This window comes from Carcharodon carcharias, chromosome 6, assembly GCF_017639515.1.
Source record: "Carcharodon carcharias isolate sCarCar2 chromosome 6, sCarCar2.pri, whole genome shotgun sequence".
NCBI classification, from domain to species: Eukaryota; Metazoa; Chordata; class Chondrichthyes; order Lamniformes; family Lamnidae; genus Carcharodon; species Carcharodon carcharias.
The window spans coordinates 63378529-63399141 of NC_054472.1; the positions used below are offsets into that span (position 1 = coordinate 63378529).

At 42.5% G+C, this 20613-nt stretch overlaps 1 protein-coding gene across 1 annotated transcript in view; it reads left to right on the top strand.

Moving 5' to 3' along the window:
• The window catches only part of csmd3b (CUB and Sushi multiple domains 3b), a 2092226-nt gene that overhangs the window by 1481343 nt on the left and 590270 nt on the right, over window positions 1-20613 (top strand). The window contains exons 14-18 of the mRNA XM_041189252.1: window positions 7268-7594; window positions 12538-12732; window positions 14406-14544; window positions 15058-15245; window positions 15467-15655. Of these exons, the coding sequence (XP_041045186.1) occupies window positions 7268-7594; window positions 12538-12732; window positions 14406-14544; window positions 15058-15245; window positions 15467-15655 (1038 nt within the window). The remainder of the gene's footprint in view (window positions 1-7267; window positions 7595-12537; window positions 12733-14405; window positions 14545-15057; window positions 15246-15466; window positions 15656-20613) is intronic.

The following is a 20613-nucleotide window of genomic DNA, read 5'->3' on the forward strand; positions in this document are numbered from 1 at the left end:
AGAGGAAGTGAAGGGGCAGGTGTTGCATCTTTTGCGTGGGCATGGGGTGGTGCCATAGGAGGGGGTTGACGAGTAGGGGGTGATGGAGGAGTGGACCAGGGTGTCCCGGAGGGAGCGATCCCTACGGAATGCCGATAGTGGGGGTGAAGGGAAGAGGTGTTTGGTGGTGGCATCATGCTGAAGTTGACGGAAATGGCGGAGGATGATCCTTTGAATGTGGAGGCTGATGGGGTGATAAGTGAGGACAAAGGGGACCCTATCATGTTTCTGAGAGGGAGGAGAAGGCGTGAGGGCGGATGCGCGGGAGATGGGCCGGACACGGTTGAGGGCCCTGTCAACGACCGTGGGTGGAAAACCTCGGTTAAGGAAGAAGGAGGACATGTCAGAGGAACTGTTTTTATATTTAGCTGAAGTTGCCACAAGCCCTTCTAGTACAATCAGAATAAAAATTTGCATTTATATACATCAATAGTAAAATATCCCACAGTGTTTCATAGGAGAATTGTCAAACCAAGTTTGACACTGAGCTCCATAAAGAGATTTTAGGACAGAGAGGGTTAGGTATTAAGGGTTAGGAGTCAGGGAGATTTAGAAGGGAATTCTGGTCTAGAACTGAGCCAAGGAGTCTTGGACCAGCTCTGGTCCCTTTCTCTGAAATACATTTTAGTGGCAACTTTACTACTTGAGCCATTGGGGAAGGAGACCTTACTGATATATTGTACTATATGAAGGTTTAATACTGTTTTTATGAAAATAAATGTATAAAAAAGTTAGGGCTGTATTTTATCAGGCCTGCAGAAGCAGGATAGGAGGTATTTGGGGAAGGGGGAACAGAATCGGCATTCTGCCAGGAAAGAGAGAGGCACAGGTCAGCCCCCCTGCCCAGAGGTCAATTGTGCCAATTAAGTGACCAATTAAAGGCTTCTTCCCACCTCTGCTGCCAGTTTACCAGCACTGGATAACCTGGTTTGAGTGGGGAGACCACCTGGTAAATGCTGGTGACTCGACACTGACTGCTCGAGTGGGGGACCTTTCTAATAAGATGCTCTGTGCCCCATGGCGTGGCCCCCTTGCAACAATGGCCATCTCTGTGGCAACAGCCCCACTACCCTCACCAACCGTCTCCCCCTCTCCCGGGCCTGCCTGCAGACTGGTCCTGGCAATCACCAACCCTACTTGGCTTGCTGTGAGGGTGGAGACCATCTTGTGCCTCTTGGCTGGGTTCAGTCCCAGCAGTGACCACTGCCCCCAGCAGTGCTGTTGGGACTAAAGACTTTCCAGCCCTCTGACTGGCCACCAAATCATGGAAGTGGGCTCTCGTGCCCTAAAGAGACATGAGCCATAAAAGAAGCTCATTAGCTGCAAGAAATCTAGCCAGGGCTCCCCCAAACGGCAGAGGTAAAGTTTCCTCCAGATTTCAGGCTCACTGCTGGGGCCATCATACTGCTGAAAAAATCCAGCCCTTGGATTCACATAATATTTGGTTTATGTCACTGCATTTTCTATTCCACATAGCATACTGATGACATCACCTTCCTCATGTGAGGCCTAGTTGGGAGGAGCTGTTAGGGTGAATTTTCCTATAAAGGTTGCTTGCTTTTTCCCATCAAGCACAGCAAGACTGCACTGCACCATTTGAGGAGGTGACAGCTCAGATTTCTGGGCATGTGTCCCCCGTGTAGCAAAGAGAAAAAGCCATTCTGCAAATAGTGTGACAGAGATAACTGAACATGTTGCAAAGCTTGAGTCATCAAACTTTCCTGGTTCAATAATTTAAGTTTCTGATGTAAATTCAACAGCTAACCAGTTCCCAATGCTGTGTCTGAAATATTCTGATCCAGCTGGTAGTCTAATAATGAGACATTTAATTTTTTTTTATTCTTTCACGGGATGTGGCCGTTCCTGGCCAGGCCAGCATTTACTGTCCATCCCTATTTGTCCTTGAGAAAGTGGTCACATTTTGGCCATTCATCCACTTTTATTTCTCAGAATGTGATGAGCCCATGTTGCCCTGAGCAGGTGTAACTGCGTGGCTTGCAAAGCCACTTCAGTTAAGGGTCAACCACATGGGTATGAGACTGGAATCAATATTGGCCAGGCTGAGTAAGGATGACAGTTATTCTTTCCTAAAGGGCAGTGGTGAACCAGTTTGGTTTTCAGAATAATCTGACAGTTTTATGAGACCTCTATTAATAGCATATTTTTTAATTTTCAGATTTTTTTTTAAACCACCATCTTCACAAATTGGTGGGATTTGAACTCTTCGGCCTGGATTTTCCTGTAGGTTTGGCTAACAAGCTGCACATCTGACCCATGTGTGACTTTGCCTAGGATTTTTGGTTTCCCATGCAGGGTTCAGTTTCATGTTCAGCTTGCAATCCACGATGAGTGCAAGAGGAGTGTGGTGTAGAGGTGGGCTGGTTAAAAAGCCCACCTTGATTCTCAGACACACTATCTCAACTCTCAACATTGTTTAAAGGCTACCAAAATCCCAGCCACCACCCCCTCAACCCCAACCCCTGTGCCACCCCATACCCTTAGATTACCCATGCCACCTCCATGTTCCCTCAGATCACCCATGCCTCCTCAAAATGCTCATGGCCCCCTCCATGACGCTCATGAATCCCCCATAGACACCTACCCAATATGCTCTATGTACAGTCCATGGGAATAGCAATGCAAGTTACTTTAAATTCAGCTGTAAAAAAAAATTAAACCTGCGACAATTAATAAAGCTGTCATTCAAAAGTCTTTCATTGATACATATGAATTAGGAGCAGGAGTAGGTCACTTGGCTTCCTCAGCCTGCTCAACCATTCAACAGGATCATGGCTGATCTGATTTTAATCTCACATTCCCACTTGCCCCCGATAACCTTTCACCCACTTGCTTATCAAGAGTTTATCTACCTCTGCTTTAAAGATTTTCAAAGACTCTTCCGCAGAAGGTAGTTGAGGCAGAGAACTCCAAAGTCTCTTGATCCTCTGAGAGAAATATGTTTCCCCATAACTGTCCTAAATGGACAGTCCCTTATTTTGAGACAGTGACCCCGAGTTCTAGATTCTCCCACAAGAAGAAACATCCATATTCACCCTGTGAAGTCCCCTCAGGATCTTATATGTTTCAATCAAGTCACCTCTTACTCTTCTAAACTCCAATGTTGCAAAAAAAACTGTTCTCCAGTTGAAGAAGAAGTCCTTTCAGAAGTCATTAAGTTGTCTAAACAAACAAGCATGTACTCGAAGACCCCATCAAAGTCAGAAAATGCTATTACAACCTAATAAAGCTGCCAATCATTCCCCTGAACAACTGTATCACCAGAGGTGAGTTCCTGGAAGTCAACCAAACATCCATAATGGCCATAGCTATTAAAACATTATTGTGACTGAAAGAGCCTGGAATTGAAAGAACATATGGTGTCCTCTCCATTTTTAAAAATTCATTAATGGGATGTGGGCTTCATTGGCTGGGCCAGCATTTATTGCCCATCCCTAATTGCCATTGAGAAGGTGATGGTGGTGAGCTGCCTTCTTGAACTGCTGCAGTCTATGTGCTGTAGGTACACCCACAGTGCTGTTAGGAAGGGAGTTCCAGGGTTTTGACCCAGCGACGGTGAAGGAACAGCGATATATTTCCAAGTCAGGATGGTGAGTGACTTAGAGGGGAACTTCCAGATGGTGGTGTTCCCATCTACCTGCTGCCCTTGTCCTTCAGGATGGTAGTGGTTGTGGGTTTGGAAGGTGCTGTTGAAGGATCCTTGATGAATTCCTGCAGTGTATCTTGTAGATGGTACACACTGCTGCTACTGTGCGTCGGTGGTGGAGGGAGTGAATGTTTGTGGATGTGGTGCCAATCAGTTGGGCTGCTTTGTCCTGGACGGTGTCAAGCTTCTTGAGTGTTGCAGGAACTGTACTCATCCAGGCAAGTGGGGAGTACTTCATTACACTCCTGACTTGTGTCTTATGGATGGTGGACAGTTTTTGGGGAATCAGGAGGTGGTTAGGTCATTACACGATTCCTAGCCTCTGACCTGTTCTTGTAGCCACAGTATTTACATGGCTAGTCCAGTTCAGTTTCTGGTCAATGGTAACCCCCAGGACTTTGAAAAAGGAGGATTCAGTGATGGTAATGCCATTGAACATCGAGGGGCAATGGTTGGATTCTCTCTCGTAGGAGATGGTCATTGATACTTGTGTGGCACAAATAGTACTTGCCACTTGTCATCCCAAGCCTGGATATTGTCCAGGTCTTTCTGCATTTGGACATGGACTGTTTCAGTGTCTGAGGAATTGCAAATGGTGCTGGAAATTGTGCAATCATCAACGGACACCTACACTTCTGACCTTATGATGGAAAGAAGGCCATTGATGAAGCAACTGAAGATGATTGGGCCCGGGGCATTACCCTGAGGAACCCCTGCGGTGATGTCCTGGAACTGAGATGACTGACCCCCAGCAACCACAACCTTCCTTTGTGCTAGGTATGACTTCAACCAGCAGAGAGTTGCCTCCTTGATTCCCATTGATTCCAGTTTTGCTAGGGCTCCTTGATGCCACACTCAGTCAAATATGGTCTTGATATCAAGGACAGTCACTCTCACCTCACCTCAGGAGTTCAGTTCTTTTGTCCATGTTTGAACCAAGACTATAATGAGGTCGGGAGCTGAGTGGCCCTGGCACAACCCAAACTGGATGTCAGTGAGCAGGTTATTGTAGCAGTTTGTTACAACTGAATGGCTTTCTAGGCCAATTTGGAGGGCATTTAAGAGTCAACCACGTTGCTGTGGGTCTGGAGTCACATGTAGGCCAGGCCAGATCAAGTAAGGACAACAAATTTCCTTACCTAAAAGGCATTAGTGAACCAGATGTGTTTTTACAACAACCTACAATGGTTTCATAGACATCATTAGACTTTTGATTCCAGATTTTTATTGAATTCAAATTCCCCCATCTGGCCTGATGGGATTCAAACCCGGGTCCGCAGAACAATACTCTGAGTCTCTGGATTACTAGTACAGCAACAATATCATCATGCCTTTGCCTCCCCCTAATATCAAAGCAGATTTCTCGTCAGTCAATGGAGGACAGGTATTTAGAATTTTTTAACCTTTCAACATTTTTTACAGTCAAAACTGTTTATAAATTTGAATCTGACAATTGAAAACTATGAGGGTATGCCAATACGTTTTTCTACATTTCTGAGTGCATTATGGCACTTTCTCCAATGAGAAACCTACTGTAATGCATGCCAACACTTACACAGTGCTGGTCAATCTAATGGCCAATTTACCTTTGCGGGACATGAGCCCTCTGATGAATCACTACATTAAAAACATATCTGCATTACAATACAGCATCTATTTTACATTTTGCTTTCAGAGTGTTACTGACTCTTCAGGCATCCCCCGAAGGCACAAACTGTTTTTTAAGGCTTCCAAAATCTGCACCAGCCCTTGAAAATTGTGGGAGGAAATGCAGTTTCCCTGAGGTCCTCATAATAATCTCAGAAGATACATATTGCACCAGGTGTCTTCCTGACTCATGAAAAAAACACACAGAAATGGTGTGGGGTCAGGAAAGAAGAAGAAAATATATTTTTTTGCTGAAAGAACAAAGTTCAGCATTTTGCAATCCTATTTGCACTTCCATTGGAAGATGAAAGTCCAGTCCATAATCTCTCAATTATCAGTCCAAGTCTCGGGACTATTAGTTCAGTAATATAAATAAGCATTACCCTACTTATCTATCTCTAGCATAAGTACTATGTAAACCTATGGACCATGCTAATCATATGGGTAATTAAGGTGGAAACGACATTATAGGCAATGGTCAGGCCAAATGTTTTGTCTCAAGAGAAGGCAAACCTCTGGTAGTGATGTGTCCACCTGATTCTATCCCAGCTGATTTACAGATGAAAGCATTTTACTGACACAGTTTTATCTGTGCTAAGAAATCCACTTTGTTCAATTAAAAACAATAATATTGTTTTACAAATGCCCCTGGATACAACTAAAAGTGTTTCATAACACATGCTGCTGTAATGATTTGCATTTCTTTGTATTTAAACTGTGACTTCAAAGTTCTAGTTTTGCACCAAATCAAAAGTCAAATTAAGCCAAACTGCTTCTACATGTGTCAGGCTTTAAATGATAGTCTGCAAGAAGGATGGTTTTGTGCCAATCTTTAATTGTGAAGGCAGATTTGTACTATGGAATCATGCCTGCTCTGGATTGCCGTAAGCCGTCCAAACTAATTTAACTTAAACTGTTAATAGCCATCAGAGAGAGTAAATTTTCCTGCCATATGCCTAAGCTGGATACAGTCCCAGGTCCCAATTGTGAAAGGGCATTGTTCCAACTTGCTGTACCACTGAATTCATCCATGGCTCATGACTGAAGGCATTATTTTAGCCGAATTTTTATTTACTAGAAGAACTAATTTGGAGTATTTCAATTGTTTATGACTTATGCTGACTAATTCTTATTTTAGTGTATTATGTTTATGAATAAAAAATATTTAGGATGCAGCCAAGGACTTGGATTGACTTTTTTTTGTATTGTGGTTTGTTCTGTTTGTTATTATGTATATCCTATTAAAACTGGAATTCCTTAAAATCCAGAATGCATTAATAGTAAATATAAAGTATTGAGAAGTGTTTAAAATTTAAATTGTATTACGATTTCTACATGCCTGAAGGGCACATAGGTTGTCAAATATATACCTGAACATTATCTGCTGCTGACTTTTTAACCTATTAGAACTGTTGATTGCAGATTCCAGTCCTGGCTATCTTTGATGTTAGGTATTCACTACACAATATAGAAAAGGCAGACCTATGATTGATTGGATTATTTTTGACAGTTTTTGCTGCTTCCAAATGGCAATTTTGTAATGAACTCAATATGGTAGCTTAATAATAAAGCAACTTGTGACAGCATTAGCCCATTTAAGTGCTATCAGCTATTTCTAGCTTATGGAAGAAGATATGAAAAGTAAGCAAAGTAACCTTGCAGTTGTATTTCAAGGAGCTGAGTTTTGACGGTTGCCTTTGCAAGGACAACTTGCTAGTCATTGTGTCAGCTAGCAACATTATCTAAGTGCAATATATTCAGTTTTATTCCACTATAAACATTGAATGATTCATTAAAATAGTATGGTGCCATTATAGGAATTACATGATCATTTCTTCTAAATGGATGCTTCCAATTTTCTAGGAACCTAAATGTGCTACTTTTCTGAATGTAACATTTTTGATCTTATGTTTACAGTTCCTTGTTTATCTAACTTCACTGCACCAGTTGGAACAGTACTGTCACCTGACTACCCTGAGGGCTATAGCAATAACATGAACTGTGTCTGGCTAATTGTTGCAGTCCGGGGGAGTCGGATTCACCTTTCCTTCAATGATTTTGACCTGGAATCTCAGTTTGACTTCCTTGCGGTTAAAGATGGGGAATCAGTTGATTCACCTCTGCTGGGAACATTCAGTGGGTCAGAAGTTCCTTCGCATCTCACCAGCAATAGTCACATTCTACGTCTGGAATTTCAGGCTGATCACTCCATGTCTGGTCGAGGATTTAACATCACATACAGTAGTACGTTTGCTTTTCTAATCTGATGTATTTGATGGTTGAGGGCACCCACAAACTCTCAAAATTGAAATTTGGTTTAAAAACTATATTATCCAATGGATGGTATAAATACTTGTAATTTGGCATGATTGGTTAATGTCTTCACAAGTTTGCAATAATATGTTATGATAAATGGGGCGAATTTTAAAACTTTTGTCCATGTAAGAAGCTACTTGGAAAACAATATACCTTGAATACATATATAATATCCGTTACTTTTTCATATACACCAGCATTAGATATAAAGAGATGAGGGGATCAGCAGTGCAGTTAGTCGACAACACAAAGTGGCCACTTAATCCAACCAGCCTCAGCCAATGTTTATGTGTCACACAAGCCTTCTCTCACCCTATTTACTTCATCTGATCCCGTCAGCATAACTTTCTTTTCTCCATCATATATTTATCTGGCTTCCCCTTAAGAATCCAAAGAAAAAGGTGCATGTTAGTGGTCATTTAGATGCTATTCCAATGAAATGTGTAATGTATAGTGCCTCTGTCTTCCCACCATTGTTCTTCCTTTGCTTATATCCTGTAAACTTCAGTTTGTATAAGTGTGACTGAGCTTACTTTACACCAATTACAGTTGTAGCCAGTTGGTTATTGAGCAACCCAAGATTGCACACAGCCAGGCGATTAAGTGGAACTTTAAAGTTGGGCCCAAAACTCTTGCAGAAAAGATCTAAGTAGTAGTTGACAGTCAAAGTTCACGGTTTATTTTGAGGCTCTTGGTTGTGGTAGGAAGTATCCCTAAAATATTTTCAGTGATATTATTGCATCCTTTGAAATTATATTAACCCCGACATTTATCAAGTTGACTTATGCTTAATACCAATAGTGTTGCCAAAGGTTTTTCCTTCTTAATTGCTCTCATTCTGCTTTGTTTGATTCAGTTAATGTGTGGTAGCTTGTCTGGTTGCAGACACTCAGAGCAGAAATCATATTCTGATCAGTTCCTTGCAGCAACGATCATGATGTAGATATTTTGTATAGTAAAAATAAATAGGATAAGGTGGCAACTAATCAGATGCTAAACTTAATATGCAAAGTATAATCAACCACATTTTTGTATCAGATAAATGATTTTATAACTGGGGCTAGTTTTATTCACATTTGTACGAAATAGACATTGTTTTGCCAGTATGTTATCTTACTCGTCTTGTTTCATTAGTTGAAAGCTAGCATCACTTGATGAAAAAATAGAATAACATTTTGGGTGGAACCCTGCCTTGGAACATTCTGAGAGGTGTCACCTGGGGGATGGGTATTGGCATTGTTACTGGACCAGTAACCCAGAGGCCCAGGTTGTTGCTCTGGGGACATGAGTTCAAATCCCACCACTGGTGGGATGGAATTAAAAGCTTGTCTCAGTAATGGTGACAATGAAATTATTGGATTATCGTAAAAACTCATCTGATGCACTCTTAGGAGAGGAAATCTGCTGTCCATCCCTAGTCTGGCCTACATGTGACTCCCGAGCCACACAATGTGGTTCTCTCTTACCTGTCCTCTGAAATGACATAGCTAGCCATGTAGTTGTATCAAACTGCTACAGAAAAGTTGGAAAGGTACAAAACAACAGACCACCCGGGAATGACTTAGGCAGAAATTACAATGTCACACCCTGCCTTGTCAACCCTGCAAAGTCATCCTTGCTACCACCTGGAGGCTTGTGTCAAAAATTGGGAGAGCTACAGATCAGCCTAGCAATAGCCTGACATGGTCACACTCCCTGAATCATATCTTACAGCCAATGTCCCAGACTCCTCCATCACCGTTCCTGGGTAGTATGCCCTGTTCCACTGGCTGGACAGACCCAGCAGAAGTGGCGGCACAGTATATACAGTCAGGACAGTGTTGCGCTGGGAGTTCTCAACATTGACTCCGGATACCAGAAAGTCTCATGTCATCAGGTCAAACATGGGCAAGGAACCTCCTACTGATCACCACCTACTAGACCACTCCCACTGGCCGCCCCCACCCCATCCCCCCAACCCCCACCACAGCTGGTCAGTGCTTTTCCATGTCAAACATCAATTGAAAGAAGCACTGAGGGTGGCAAGAGCACAGAATGTACTCTAGGTCAGGGACATCAATACTCACCACCAAGACTGGCTCGGCAACAGCACTGCTGACTAAGCTGGCAGTGTCCTGAAGGACATACCTACCAAACTGGGCCCGTGGCAGGTGGTGAGGAAACCAACAAGAGGGAAACACCTACTTGACCCCATTCTCAACATTCTACTTGTTGCAGATACATCTGTCCATGATTGTATTGATAGAAGTGGCCAACACACAGTCCTTGTGGAGATGAAGTCCCACACTCACACTGAGGATACTGTCCATCATGTGTAGCACCACTGCTGTACTAAATGGGATAGATTTAAAACAGATCTAGCAACTCAAAACTTGGCATCCATGAGACACTATGGGCCATCAGCAAGGGCAGAATTGTATTCAACCACAATCCGTACCCTCATGATCCAGAATATCCCCCACTCTATCATACCCATCAAGCCAGCAGGTCAACCCTTGTTCAATGAAGAGTTCAGGAGTGCATGCCAGGAGCAGCACCAGGCATACCTAAAAATTAGTTATCAACCTGATGAAACTAGAACACAGGACTACTTGCATACCATACAGTGAAAACAACAAGCAATAGGCAGAGCTAAGTAATCCCACAACCAACAGATCAGATCAAAGCTCTGTACTCGTGCCATATCCAGCCATCATTGGCATTCTCCACCACCAGAGAAGGAGGCTCCAGAAATATCCCAATTGTCAATAATGGGCGTGCCCACCACACCAGTACAAAAGATAAGGCTGAAACGTTTGTAATCTTCTTCAGTCAGAAGTGCGAAGCAGATGGTCCATCTCGACCTCCTGCTGAGGTCCCTAACATCACAGATGCCAGCATTCAGCCAGTTTGATTCACTCCACATGATAGAAAGAAAAAACTGAAGGTATTGGAAACAGCAAAGGATATTGGCCTTGGCAACATCCCAGGAGTAGCACTGAAAAGCTCCAGAACTAGAGGTGCCCCTAATCAAGCTGTTCCAGTACAAATGCAACATTGGCATTTACCTGACAATGTGGAAAATTGTCCAGTTGTGCCCTGTCCACAAAAAGCAGGACAAACCCAACCCAGCCAATTACCACCCCATCGGTCTCTCTCAATCCACAGTAAAGTGATGGAAGATATAATCAACAGTGCTATCAAGTAGCACTTACACAGAAATAACATGATCACCGATACTCATTTGGGTTCCATCGCGGTTACTCGGCTCCTGACTTCATTACAGCCTTGGTACAAATATGGGCAAAAGTGCTGAACTAACAAAGTGAGCTGAGAGTGACTGCCCTTGACATCAAGGCAGCACTTGACTATATGTGGCATCAAGAAGTCTAAGCAAAATTGAAGTCAATGGGAATTGGGAGAGAAAAAAAATCTCCACTGATTGAATCCATATCTAGCAGAAAAAAAGATGATTGTGGTTGTTGGAGGCCAATCATTTCAGTCCCAGGATATCACTGCAGGAGTTCCTCAGGTTAGTGTCCTAGACCAAAAAACCTCTAGCTGCTTCATCAATGACCTTCCTTCCAATAAGGTGAGAAGTGGGGATGTTCGCTGATAATTGCAGTGTTCAGTACCACTCTTGACTCCTCCGATACTGAAGCAGTCCTTGTCTGTATATAGCAAGACCTGGACAATATTCAGGCATGTTCTGATAAGTGGCAAGTAACACTCATGCCACACAGGTATCAGGCAATGACCGCCTCCAACAAGAGATAATCTCATTATCTCCCCTTGGCATTCAATGGCATTACCATCGCTGTGCATGGGAACACCACAAGCCACATTCCATCCTGACTTGGAACAGAGCAATATCACCGTTCCTTCACTGTTGGTGGGTCCAAATCCTGGAGTTCCCTTCCTAACAGTAGCGTGGGCATCCCTACACTATATGGACTGTAGGGGTTCAGGAAGGCAGCTCACCATCACCTTCTCAAGGGTAATAATGGATGGGCAATAAATGCTGACTTTCCAGTAGTGCTCACATCCCATGAAAGAATTTTAAAAATCCAACAATTTGCTTAGAGTCAGAAGATGTCAACCAATGGCTTTCCTAATTTCCCCCAAAATGCAACCTCCACATTCTTCCCAGGGATCCATCTTTGGCCCATTTCTCTTTGTTGTCTATATTACCTTCTATCTACTTCTACAATTTTTACACCCAATTCTCCTTATCTCCAACTATTTTTGACTACTCTAGCCCCTTTAATTTCGGATAACTTGGCTGACATTCAGTAATGAATGAACTGCTAAATGCTCCAGCCAAATATCAGGAAATCTGAAGCTGTTATTTTCAGCGCCCCATCACAAACTCGTTACCACGACTCCTTCCATATCTTCTCCAACTCCTTTTCTTATAAGATCACCTGAAAAATCCATCTCTTTGATCAAGCTTTCGCTCATCCATCCTAATATTTGACTCCTTACCCTGGTATCCAATCACCACCACCCCCCCACCACCCCCCCCCACAACCCCCCCCCCCCCCCCCCCCCCCCACCCCTTGTGTCTCACTGGGATAATTTCTATAATGATGGTGCTACCTAAATGTGAGTTGTTCTTCTTTCTCCCCTCCTCAACTTCTCCCTCCTCATCTCTGCCCCCCTCCTTTTCCCTTTCCTCCACACTATTCTCCAAATTCCCCCAACCCTCTCCTTCCCCATCTGTCCCTTCATGTTCTAGACCTTGAGATTTCTTGGGAAGTGATTAGTTAACTAACTATATTGCAGAATATTTGCATATTTAACTAGTCAGGTTTCTTTCAAAATAGAGTGACTTTAAATTCCAAATGGCAACATGAAAGTTTGACTATAATTTCCCTCTTTTCTCTACATAGCATTTGGACACAATGAGTGCCCTGATCCTGGCATTCCCATTAATGGTCGACGGTTCGGTGACAATTTTCAGTTAGGAAGCTCAGTATCTGTTCTCTGTGAAGAAGGTTTCATCAAAACCCAAGGGACAGAAACCATAACGTGCGTTTTAAAAGATGGAAAGGTCATGTGGAGTGGCCCCATTCCGAAATGTGAAGGTACTGTCAGAAGTTTTGATAAAATAAACATCAACATGCAATAAATATGTGACAAGCAATATTCCGTAGGGATCTGTACTGGGGCATCAGCTGTTGCTATATATGTATTAAAAACTTTGACGAAGGAATGGAAAGTAAGGAGGGACAGTGTGTTGTGTAGCTGTGAGAAGGAAATTACAAAGAGATGTCGACAATGCATGAGGTCGAAACCAGCTAGCAAACAGAATTCAATATAAAGAAGTGTGACATCCAAATTGTATTTGAGGAAGTTAAATTGCATATTTTCTTAACGATAAAGGACTAGGAGTTGTGGAGGGCTGAAGAAATTTAGGGATCCGTATACAGAAATCATTCAGAATCAGTGCACAATGTGCAAAAAAGTAATCAGCAAAGCTAATGGACTGTTGACGTTTACCTCAAGGAGTTTGAGTTCAAAATTGAGGAAGTGATGCTTCAGTGGTACAGAGCCTTGATTAGACCCTATCTGGTGCACTGCATTCGATTATTAGAGACCAAACTTCAGGAAAGATAAATTGGCCTTGGAAGTGTTGCATTGCAGATTCACAAGAATATTACCAGATTTTAAAGGATTAAAATATAAACTTGTTTTGTAATCCCTTGAGTTTAGAAGATTAAGAGGTAATCCAATCAAGGTATTTCTCCTATTTCTAATCTATAAGCTGTCTCTCAACAACGAGGTGGAATTTTACTCAAGGTTGCAAGATGGGGTAGCAGGGGTGGGTGTGCGTGGAAAAATGCTGAGGAACCAGCTAGGGACCTCTCCCTGATACAGTCCCACCACTGGGAAAGTTTCAGAGCAGCGGAAATGACTGCGACCTAGATGTCTGCCCATTGGAGGTGGGTGGCTGATTAGGTCAATTGAAGACCCAATTCGGCACCGTTTCCCCAGGCCATTGGGAATTTACTGGCAGAGGAGTGGAGTCCCTGAAGCTTCCCAGTGGCATGGGGAGGCCATCAGAGCCAGACACAACTCTCTGCAATCCCTGCAAGGGCACCGCAAATGGAGGCACACTCACATTCCCCTTGCTGCATCACCAGCATCCACCTCTCTAAGTGAAATCAGGAAGCAATTTTACTAGACAAAGGGTAGCGGATTTCTGGAAGTCACTCTCCACAAAAATTGTGGATACTGGGAATTGAGATTTTGAAGACTAAGGTTGTTAGTTTTTTTTCATGGGTACAAGTATGAAGGCAAAGACAGATACATTGTGTTGAACTGCAGATCAGCCATAACCTATCTGAATGGCTTGAGGGGTTGAGTAGCCTAATCCTGTTCCTATAATGCTTAAAAACTCCCTCACTCTCATGGTGGCAACATAACTCTAATAGATATACAACATTATGCCACATATTCTGATCGAGTGACGTTTATTAATCTTAGTTGTTTATTTTTTAATAGGGAAGTGTTATTTGCAATATTGTCATATTCATATGGTTTGTTTTATTATGCCATTATGCATTCTGAATAGAATTAATGACATGCACAATGGGATACTCAAACTGATTCCACTTGTAATTTTGATGTTCTTCAATCAACTGTATACTTATTTTTGGCTAATGGTAGCCTTATTATAGGATACTGTCATACACTTTTGTCTGGTCTAGAGATTGGTATGTATATGTTAAAATGTAAATTTACTCCTTTCTTTTAGCTCCTTGTGGTGGCCATTTTTCTTCTCCTAATGGAGTAATCCTGTCACCAGGCTGGCCTGGATATTATAAAGACTCCCAGAATTGTGAGTGGGTGATTGAAGCTGAACCAGGACATTCCATCAAAATAACATTTGAAAGGTCTTCTCACAATCTTTTCTTTCATATTTTGATATGTGTTTGAGTAACTATTTTAATTGATAAACAAATTCTTTTTGCTTCTGAGGATGGTTTGAATAGCACAACCTAGTTGTAGTGTTAAGTGCTTAGTTTTGATATCTTGGCAAATATCTTAAATAAAAATGTTTAGTTCTGCATCTACATCAGCATATAGAAAAGAGCGATCCCATTATTTTCTCATCAATATATATTTTTCAAAAAAATAAAAGCAGAATTAGACTCATATTCTGTTTCGAGATGAATGTTTTACTTAGCTAAACAGATACATTTTGTATTGCTTTTCTCAGTTTATAATAATTAAGCATTTATGATCAAACAATTTCCTAAAACCTGATCAGTAATTTGTTTTCTATAGTTGGTTAAGTATACTTCAGTGATATCTGATAAGAGATTGACTTATAATTCTTCAGCAGTTAAACTTGTTTGACCATTTAGTATTAATTTGCATTTGAATTTAAATTTCTAAACCCGTAGGTTTCAGACTGAAGTCAATTATGACGTTCTGGAAATTCATGATGGACCAAATCTTCTGTCCCCAATTCTTGGTTCTTTCAATGGCACACAAGTTCCTCAATTTCTTTTTAGCAGCACCAACTACCTTTACCTTCTCTTTACAACTGATAATAGTCGCTCCAATATTGGTTTCAAGATTCATTATGAGAGTAAGTATTCCTTGTCTTCATGTAGCATCTTAATTGAGCTTACGCATCATTTAGATTTGTTTCATCAGAGCTCAACTTTTAATAGTGTGTTACAACGGAAGCAGTCACTGTGTATAAAATATCTGTTGTGAATATAATGACACAAAATGTTCAGTTTTAGAAAAGCAGTGTGAGTTTTGTTTTCTTGTGACTCTTCTATATTTCCCTTTCTGTTTCTGCAGGCGTTACAGTAGATACGTATTCCTGCATGGATCCTGGGATCCCAGTGAATGGCTATCGTTATGGGCAAGACTTCTCAATAGGTTCCACAGTAGCATTCAGCTGTGAATCTGGTTACACTATGAGCCATGAGGAGCCTCTGATGTGTGAGAAGAATCACTGGTGGAATCATCCATTGCCTACTTGTGACGGTAAGGAACTATCAGAAGTCACCACAGCCTAGAAATCGCTGTTTGAGTGCTAATCAAGGACAAATTGTGGACTATTAAATATTTTGGGGGGTACCAAAGTCAATTTGCTTTACACGTTATTTTACTACTTTCAATCTTCCACCTGGTGTGCAAACCAATGAAAAAGAGGCCCCAATCCTGTTAATCTACCCAAGATGAAACAAGTATTCGCCTAAGATATCACTGGGAAAGCAAAGACACATATTCACCCTGGCAATAAAAACAGATGACAAAGGGTCACTGACTTGAAACGTCGGGCTGAATTTTCCCATGGGTGTTGGGAAACCAGTACCAGGACTGATCTTGCGTGGTTCAGTACTGCGCCAACTAGCTCAATTTTACAGGAGGCAACCAATCAGTGGACTGCCTACGCGTTCACCATTCTATTAGGGATGGTGCGCAGCACATGGATGTTGGGCAGCAATGGGAGCAACTGGAGGGAGGGCCAGTCAGCAGCCCCACTGAGAAAAGTGTGCATTGTCACAGCAGACAGAGAGTAAGAGGGCCCCACAAGATGGAATCACAGAATTGTTATGGTACAGAAGGAGGCCATTTGCCCATCGTGTCTGCACTGGCTCACTAATGAGCATTATGATTTGGTGATATTCTCCTGCCTTTTCCCCATAACCCTGCACATTGTTTCCATTCAAATAATTATCTAATGCCCTCTTGAATGCCTTAATTGAACCTACCTCCACCACACTTCCAGGCAGTGCATTCCAGACTCAAACCACTCGCTGTGTGAAAATGTTTTTTTTTTTCACATCACATTTGCTTCTTTTACAAATTACTTTAAATCTGTGCCCTTTCATTCTCAACCCTTTTGTGAGTGGGAACAGTTTCTCCCTATTTACTCTGTCCAGCCCCCTCATGATTTTGATCACCTCTATCAAATCTTCTCTTGGCCTTCTTCTCTCCAAGGAGAACAGCCCCAACTTCTCCAATCTATCTTCATAATTAAGTTTCTTATCCCTGGAACCATTTTTGTAAACCTTTTCTGCACTATCTCCAATGCATTCACATTCTTTCTAAAGTGTGGCACCCAGAACTGCACACAATACTCCAGCTGAGGTCTAACCAGTGTCTTATACAAATTCAGCATAACCTCCTTGGTCTTGTACTCTATGCCACCATTAATAAAGCCTAAGATACTGTATGCTTTATTAACTGTCCTCTCCACCTGTCCTGCCACCTTTGATGACTTGTGCACAATATATATCTTTGTCCCTCTGCTCCTGCATGCTCTTTAGAGTTGTACCCCTTATTTTATATTGTCCCTCCATGTTCTTCCTACCAAAATGCATCACCTCTCACTTCTCCATATTGAACTTCACCTGTCACCTATCTGCCCACTCCACCAACCTGTCTATGTCCTTTTGAAGTTCCACACTGTCCTCCTTGCAGTTTATAATGCTTCCAACTTTTGTATCATCTGAAAATTTTGATTTTATCCCCTGCACACCAAGATCTAGACCATTAATATATATCAGGAAAAGGGTCCTAATACCAACCCTTGGGGAACTCCACTACAAACCTTGCTCCAGCCCGAAAAATATCTATTATCCATTACTCGCTCTTTCCTATTACTCAGCCAATTTTGTATCCATGTTGCTACCATCCCTTTTATTCTATGGAGTCACATTCATTATTTTCCAATTTGATGGGACCTTTGCAGAATCTAGAGTATTTTGGAAAATTCAAACTAATGCATCTATTATCTGAGCAGCCACTTCTTTGAAGGCCCTTGTGGCTGAATTTTACACTGATCGGGCAGGCGCACGCCCGACCCAATCGGGCATGAAATTGTGCGGTATTTCAGTCAGCGGGCACTCATCTCATAGTGGAAATGGTATGCTATAAATAAAGGGCGGAACCATTTCAGGGAATGACTGCATTTGCCTTCAGATCTGTTGCATAAGACCTTTCCACTCCTTCAAACATGAGTCTGAAAACTCAGGTAACGGTGCTGTGGCCTCCCATTGTGTTCTCCCCTCCTATGAGGGGAGGAGCCACACACACAGCAAGCCCTGTTTGCCTCCAACAAACAGCTATCATGCTATGAAAATTTTGATTAATTGGTCCTTCATTGGCCTTAATTGGCAATACACTCCTGCTGGGCAAGTTGCTGTCCTCACACCCAGCCCCACCTTGGGAAAACTGCTTGTTGTGGGACCTTTTCAGGGGAGCTAGCCTGACGTGCATTTTTTCTCAAGATTCTCTAGTTCCCCCTCCAGCTCCAAACCCCCGTCCAACAGGCTTGGAAAAGTATCCCATGAACTCTCTCCCTCTCTCTACAGGTGCTGCAAGATCTGCTGAGAGTTTCAGCATTCTCTGTTTTTACTTTGGATTTCCAGCACCTGCAGTATTTTGCACTTCTATTTATTTAGCAAATCTGGTTGCTACAAAATGGAGAAGGGGTCATTTTGCAAGCCAAGGCTTGTAAGCTTTTCTAGAAAGTATTAATGGAGAAGGAACATAACTGGTGATGCTACCTGCCACTCAAAATCCAGAAGCACTGTGCACTAAGCAGCGGAGGAGATGACTGAAAGCAGGCAGCACCAGTCACCCATAATGTTCACCCTGTCCTGACCCCCACCTTGTAATATGTCACAGATAGTAAACGGGTCACGTGGGAATAGGAGGGTAATTTTCAAAGTTCAAGACTTGGGCGGTAACCTGGCAGAGCAGATCACCCACTTCATCTAAAACCCAACCAATTTTCATCCAGCCGTCAGACTCACCACCCGGATTGGGAAATTGAGAATTACTCCTTGCAGCTCTTTTGCGTCAAATGGAATAACGATTAAAGGTGCCTGTGAGGATTTTGGGTCTGTTATACATCACTGCTTGTGTTCAGTGGCAATGGTCACTCCCTTAAGTGGCCTGTTTGCTCACGTTTTTACAGAAGTTGATTCCCACTTCTTTATCTCTGCTAGTAGGGCAGTGGAACCTAGGATTGTAATAATTAAACTCCCTTCTGACCTGACACCTATAATCTTAAAGCTTTAATCACTCTGAAGGGGGACAGAGTTAATGCTGGACAAGGTGTTTGTTTCGGTTTGTAAACTGCTTTTTTCCATAGTAGCTAAACCTCACAGAGCATTGAATATGATTAAAGTTAGTCATTTAACTTCTGTGTATATACTGTTGCTGAAATGAATACACATACACCGGCCCACTTTGGTGGACTTTTTTTTTATCAATTATAGCAGAAAATTGCCCTATAATAACCTACTGCTTCCTGACACCATTACTGAATGACTATAAAAGCAGAGTTTAATGAGGGTGCCGGGGGAGGCTGACATCCACCACCAAAACTGAAGGCACCCCACCGATCTGATCTCCAGGAGCCCCAAGGGAGTTAAGTTACTTATTGGCAACAGCAACCCTGATGCCAAGGCTCCTGGCTCCACAGGGTACATTTAATCTCTGTACTCCCCCAGTGGAGTAGAAATCGCACCCTCGACTGCTGCTGACCATTCAGAGGCTGGCAGCTTTCCATTACCAGCAGCGCCACCAGGACCAGTGGCTGCTGTGGGTTATGCGCTAGGGCCTTCAACCTGGAGAAAGATAAGTGAGGGTGGGATGTGGCTCAAGTGGAGGGGGTTGCTGGCAGGACAGGGGAGGTGGGTTGAATGAAAAGGTGGGGGATGGTTCTCAGTGGCACCTCCCCCTTCTTAATACTTAGTCCCTTGGTCATACAAGGGACCGTCCTTCACCCCCCACCCCCCACTAGGCTGCAAACTCCACATGGTTTGTTGGATGGTCTTCCCACATGGCAGGTCCCCTGGGATGAGGTGCTTAAGTGGACGTTAATTAGCTCTGGGTGGGAAGATCACCCACAAGCTGCAGTGTGGGAGAAAGGTCAGATCTCCAAACTGTATCACCCTGCATCATCACATGGCACCCTCTAAACTCACTTGTGGGTGTGGTAGGGGGTGTGGGGGAGCATTAAATTCAAGTGTCTCTCCTCATTCTTCTTTCCAAAATTAATCACTTCACAATTCTTTGCATTGAATTTCAACCACCACTTATCCATCCATTCCACCAGTCTGTCCATGTCCTCTTGAAGTTCATAATCCAAATTTTATGTCATTCGTAGTTTTCTAAATTCTGTGTACACCCAAGTGTAGATCATTAATATATATCAAGAAAAGCAGGGGTAATACCATCGATCCCTGGGAAACCCTGGTGTGAACCTTCCTCCAGTCCACTACTCTGTTGCCTGTCACTCAAATGACTTCACATCCATGCTGCCACTGCCCTTTTATTCTACAAGCTCTAACTTTGCTGACAAGCCTGTTATGTGGGACTTTATCAAATGCTTTTTGGAAGTCTATGCACACCACATCAACTGCATTACCCTCATCAACTTTCTCTGTTACCTCATCAAAAAGCTCAATTAAGTTATAAGCATGATTTGCCCTCAACAAATTCATGTTAGTTTTCCAAATTTGTCCAAGTGGCTGTTCATTTGGTTTCGATAAGCTTTCCACCACTGAGATTAAACTAACTGTCCTGTAGTAGTTGGGCTTATCCTTACACCCTTTCTTGAACAAGGATGTAATATTTGCAATTTTCCAGTCCCTGACACCACCCTCATATCTAAGGAGGAATGAAACATAATGGCCAGTGCTTCTGTAATTTCAAACTTTACATCCAAGGATTTTGAGGAAAGTATCAGTCCTGACAACTTAACAACTTTAAGTACAGACAGCCTATCTATTACCTTCTCTTTATCAATGTTGAGCCTATCCAGTGTCACAGTTACACAGTTTCCCTAAGACTTGGGCAGCATCTTCTTCCTTGTTAAAAGGCAGATGCAAATTACGAATTTAGTATCTCAGCCATGCCCTCTGCATAAATTCTCTTTAGGTCCCTGATCAGCCCCACTCCTCCATTTACCACCCTTTTACTAT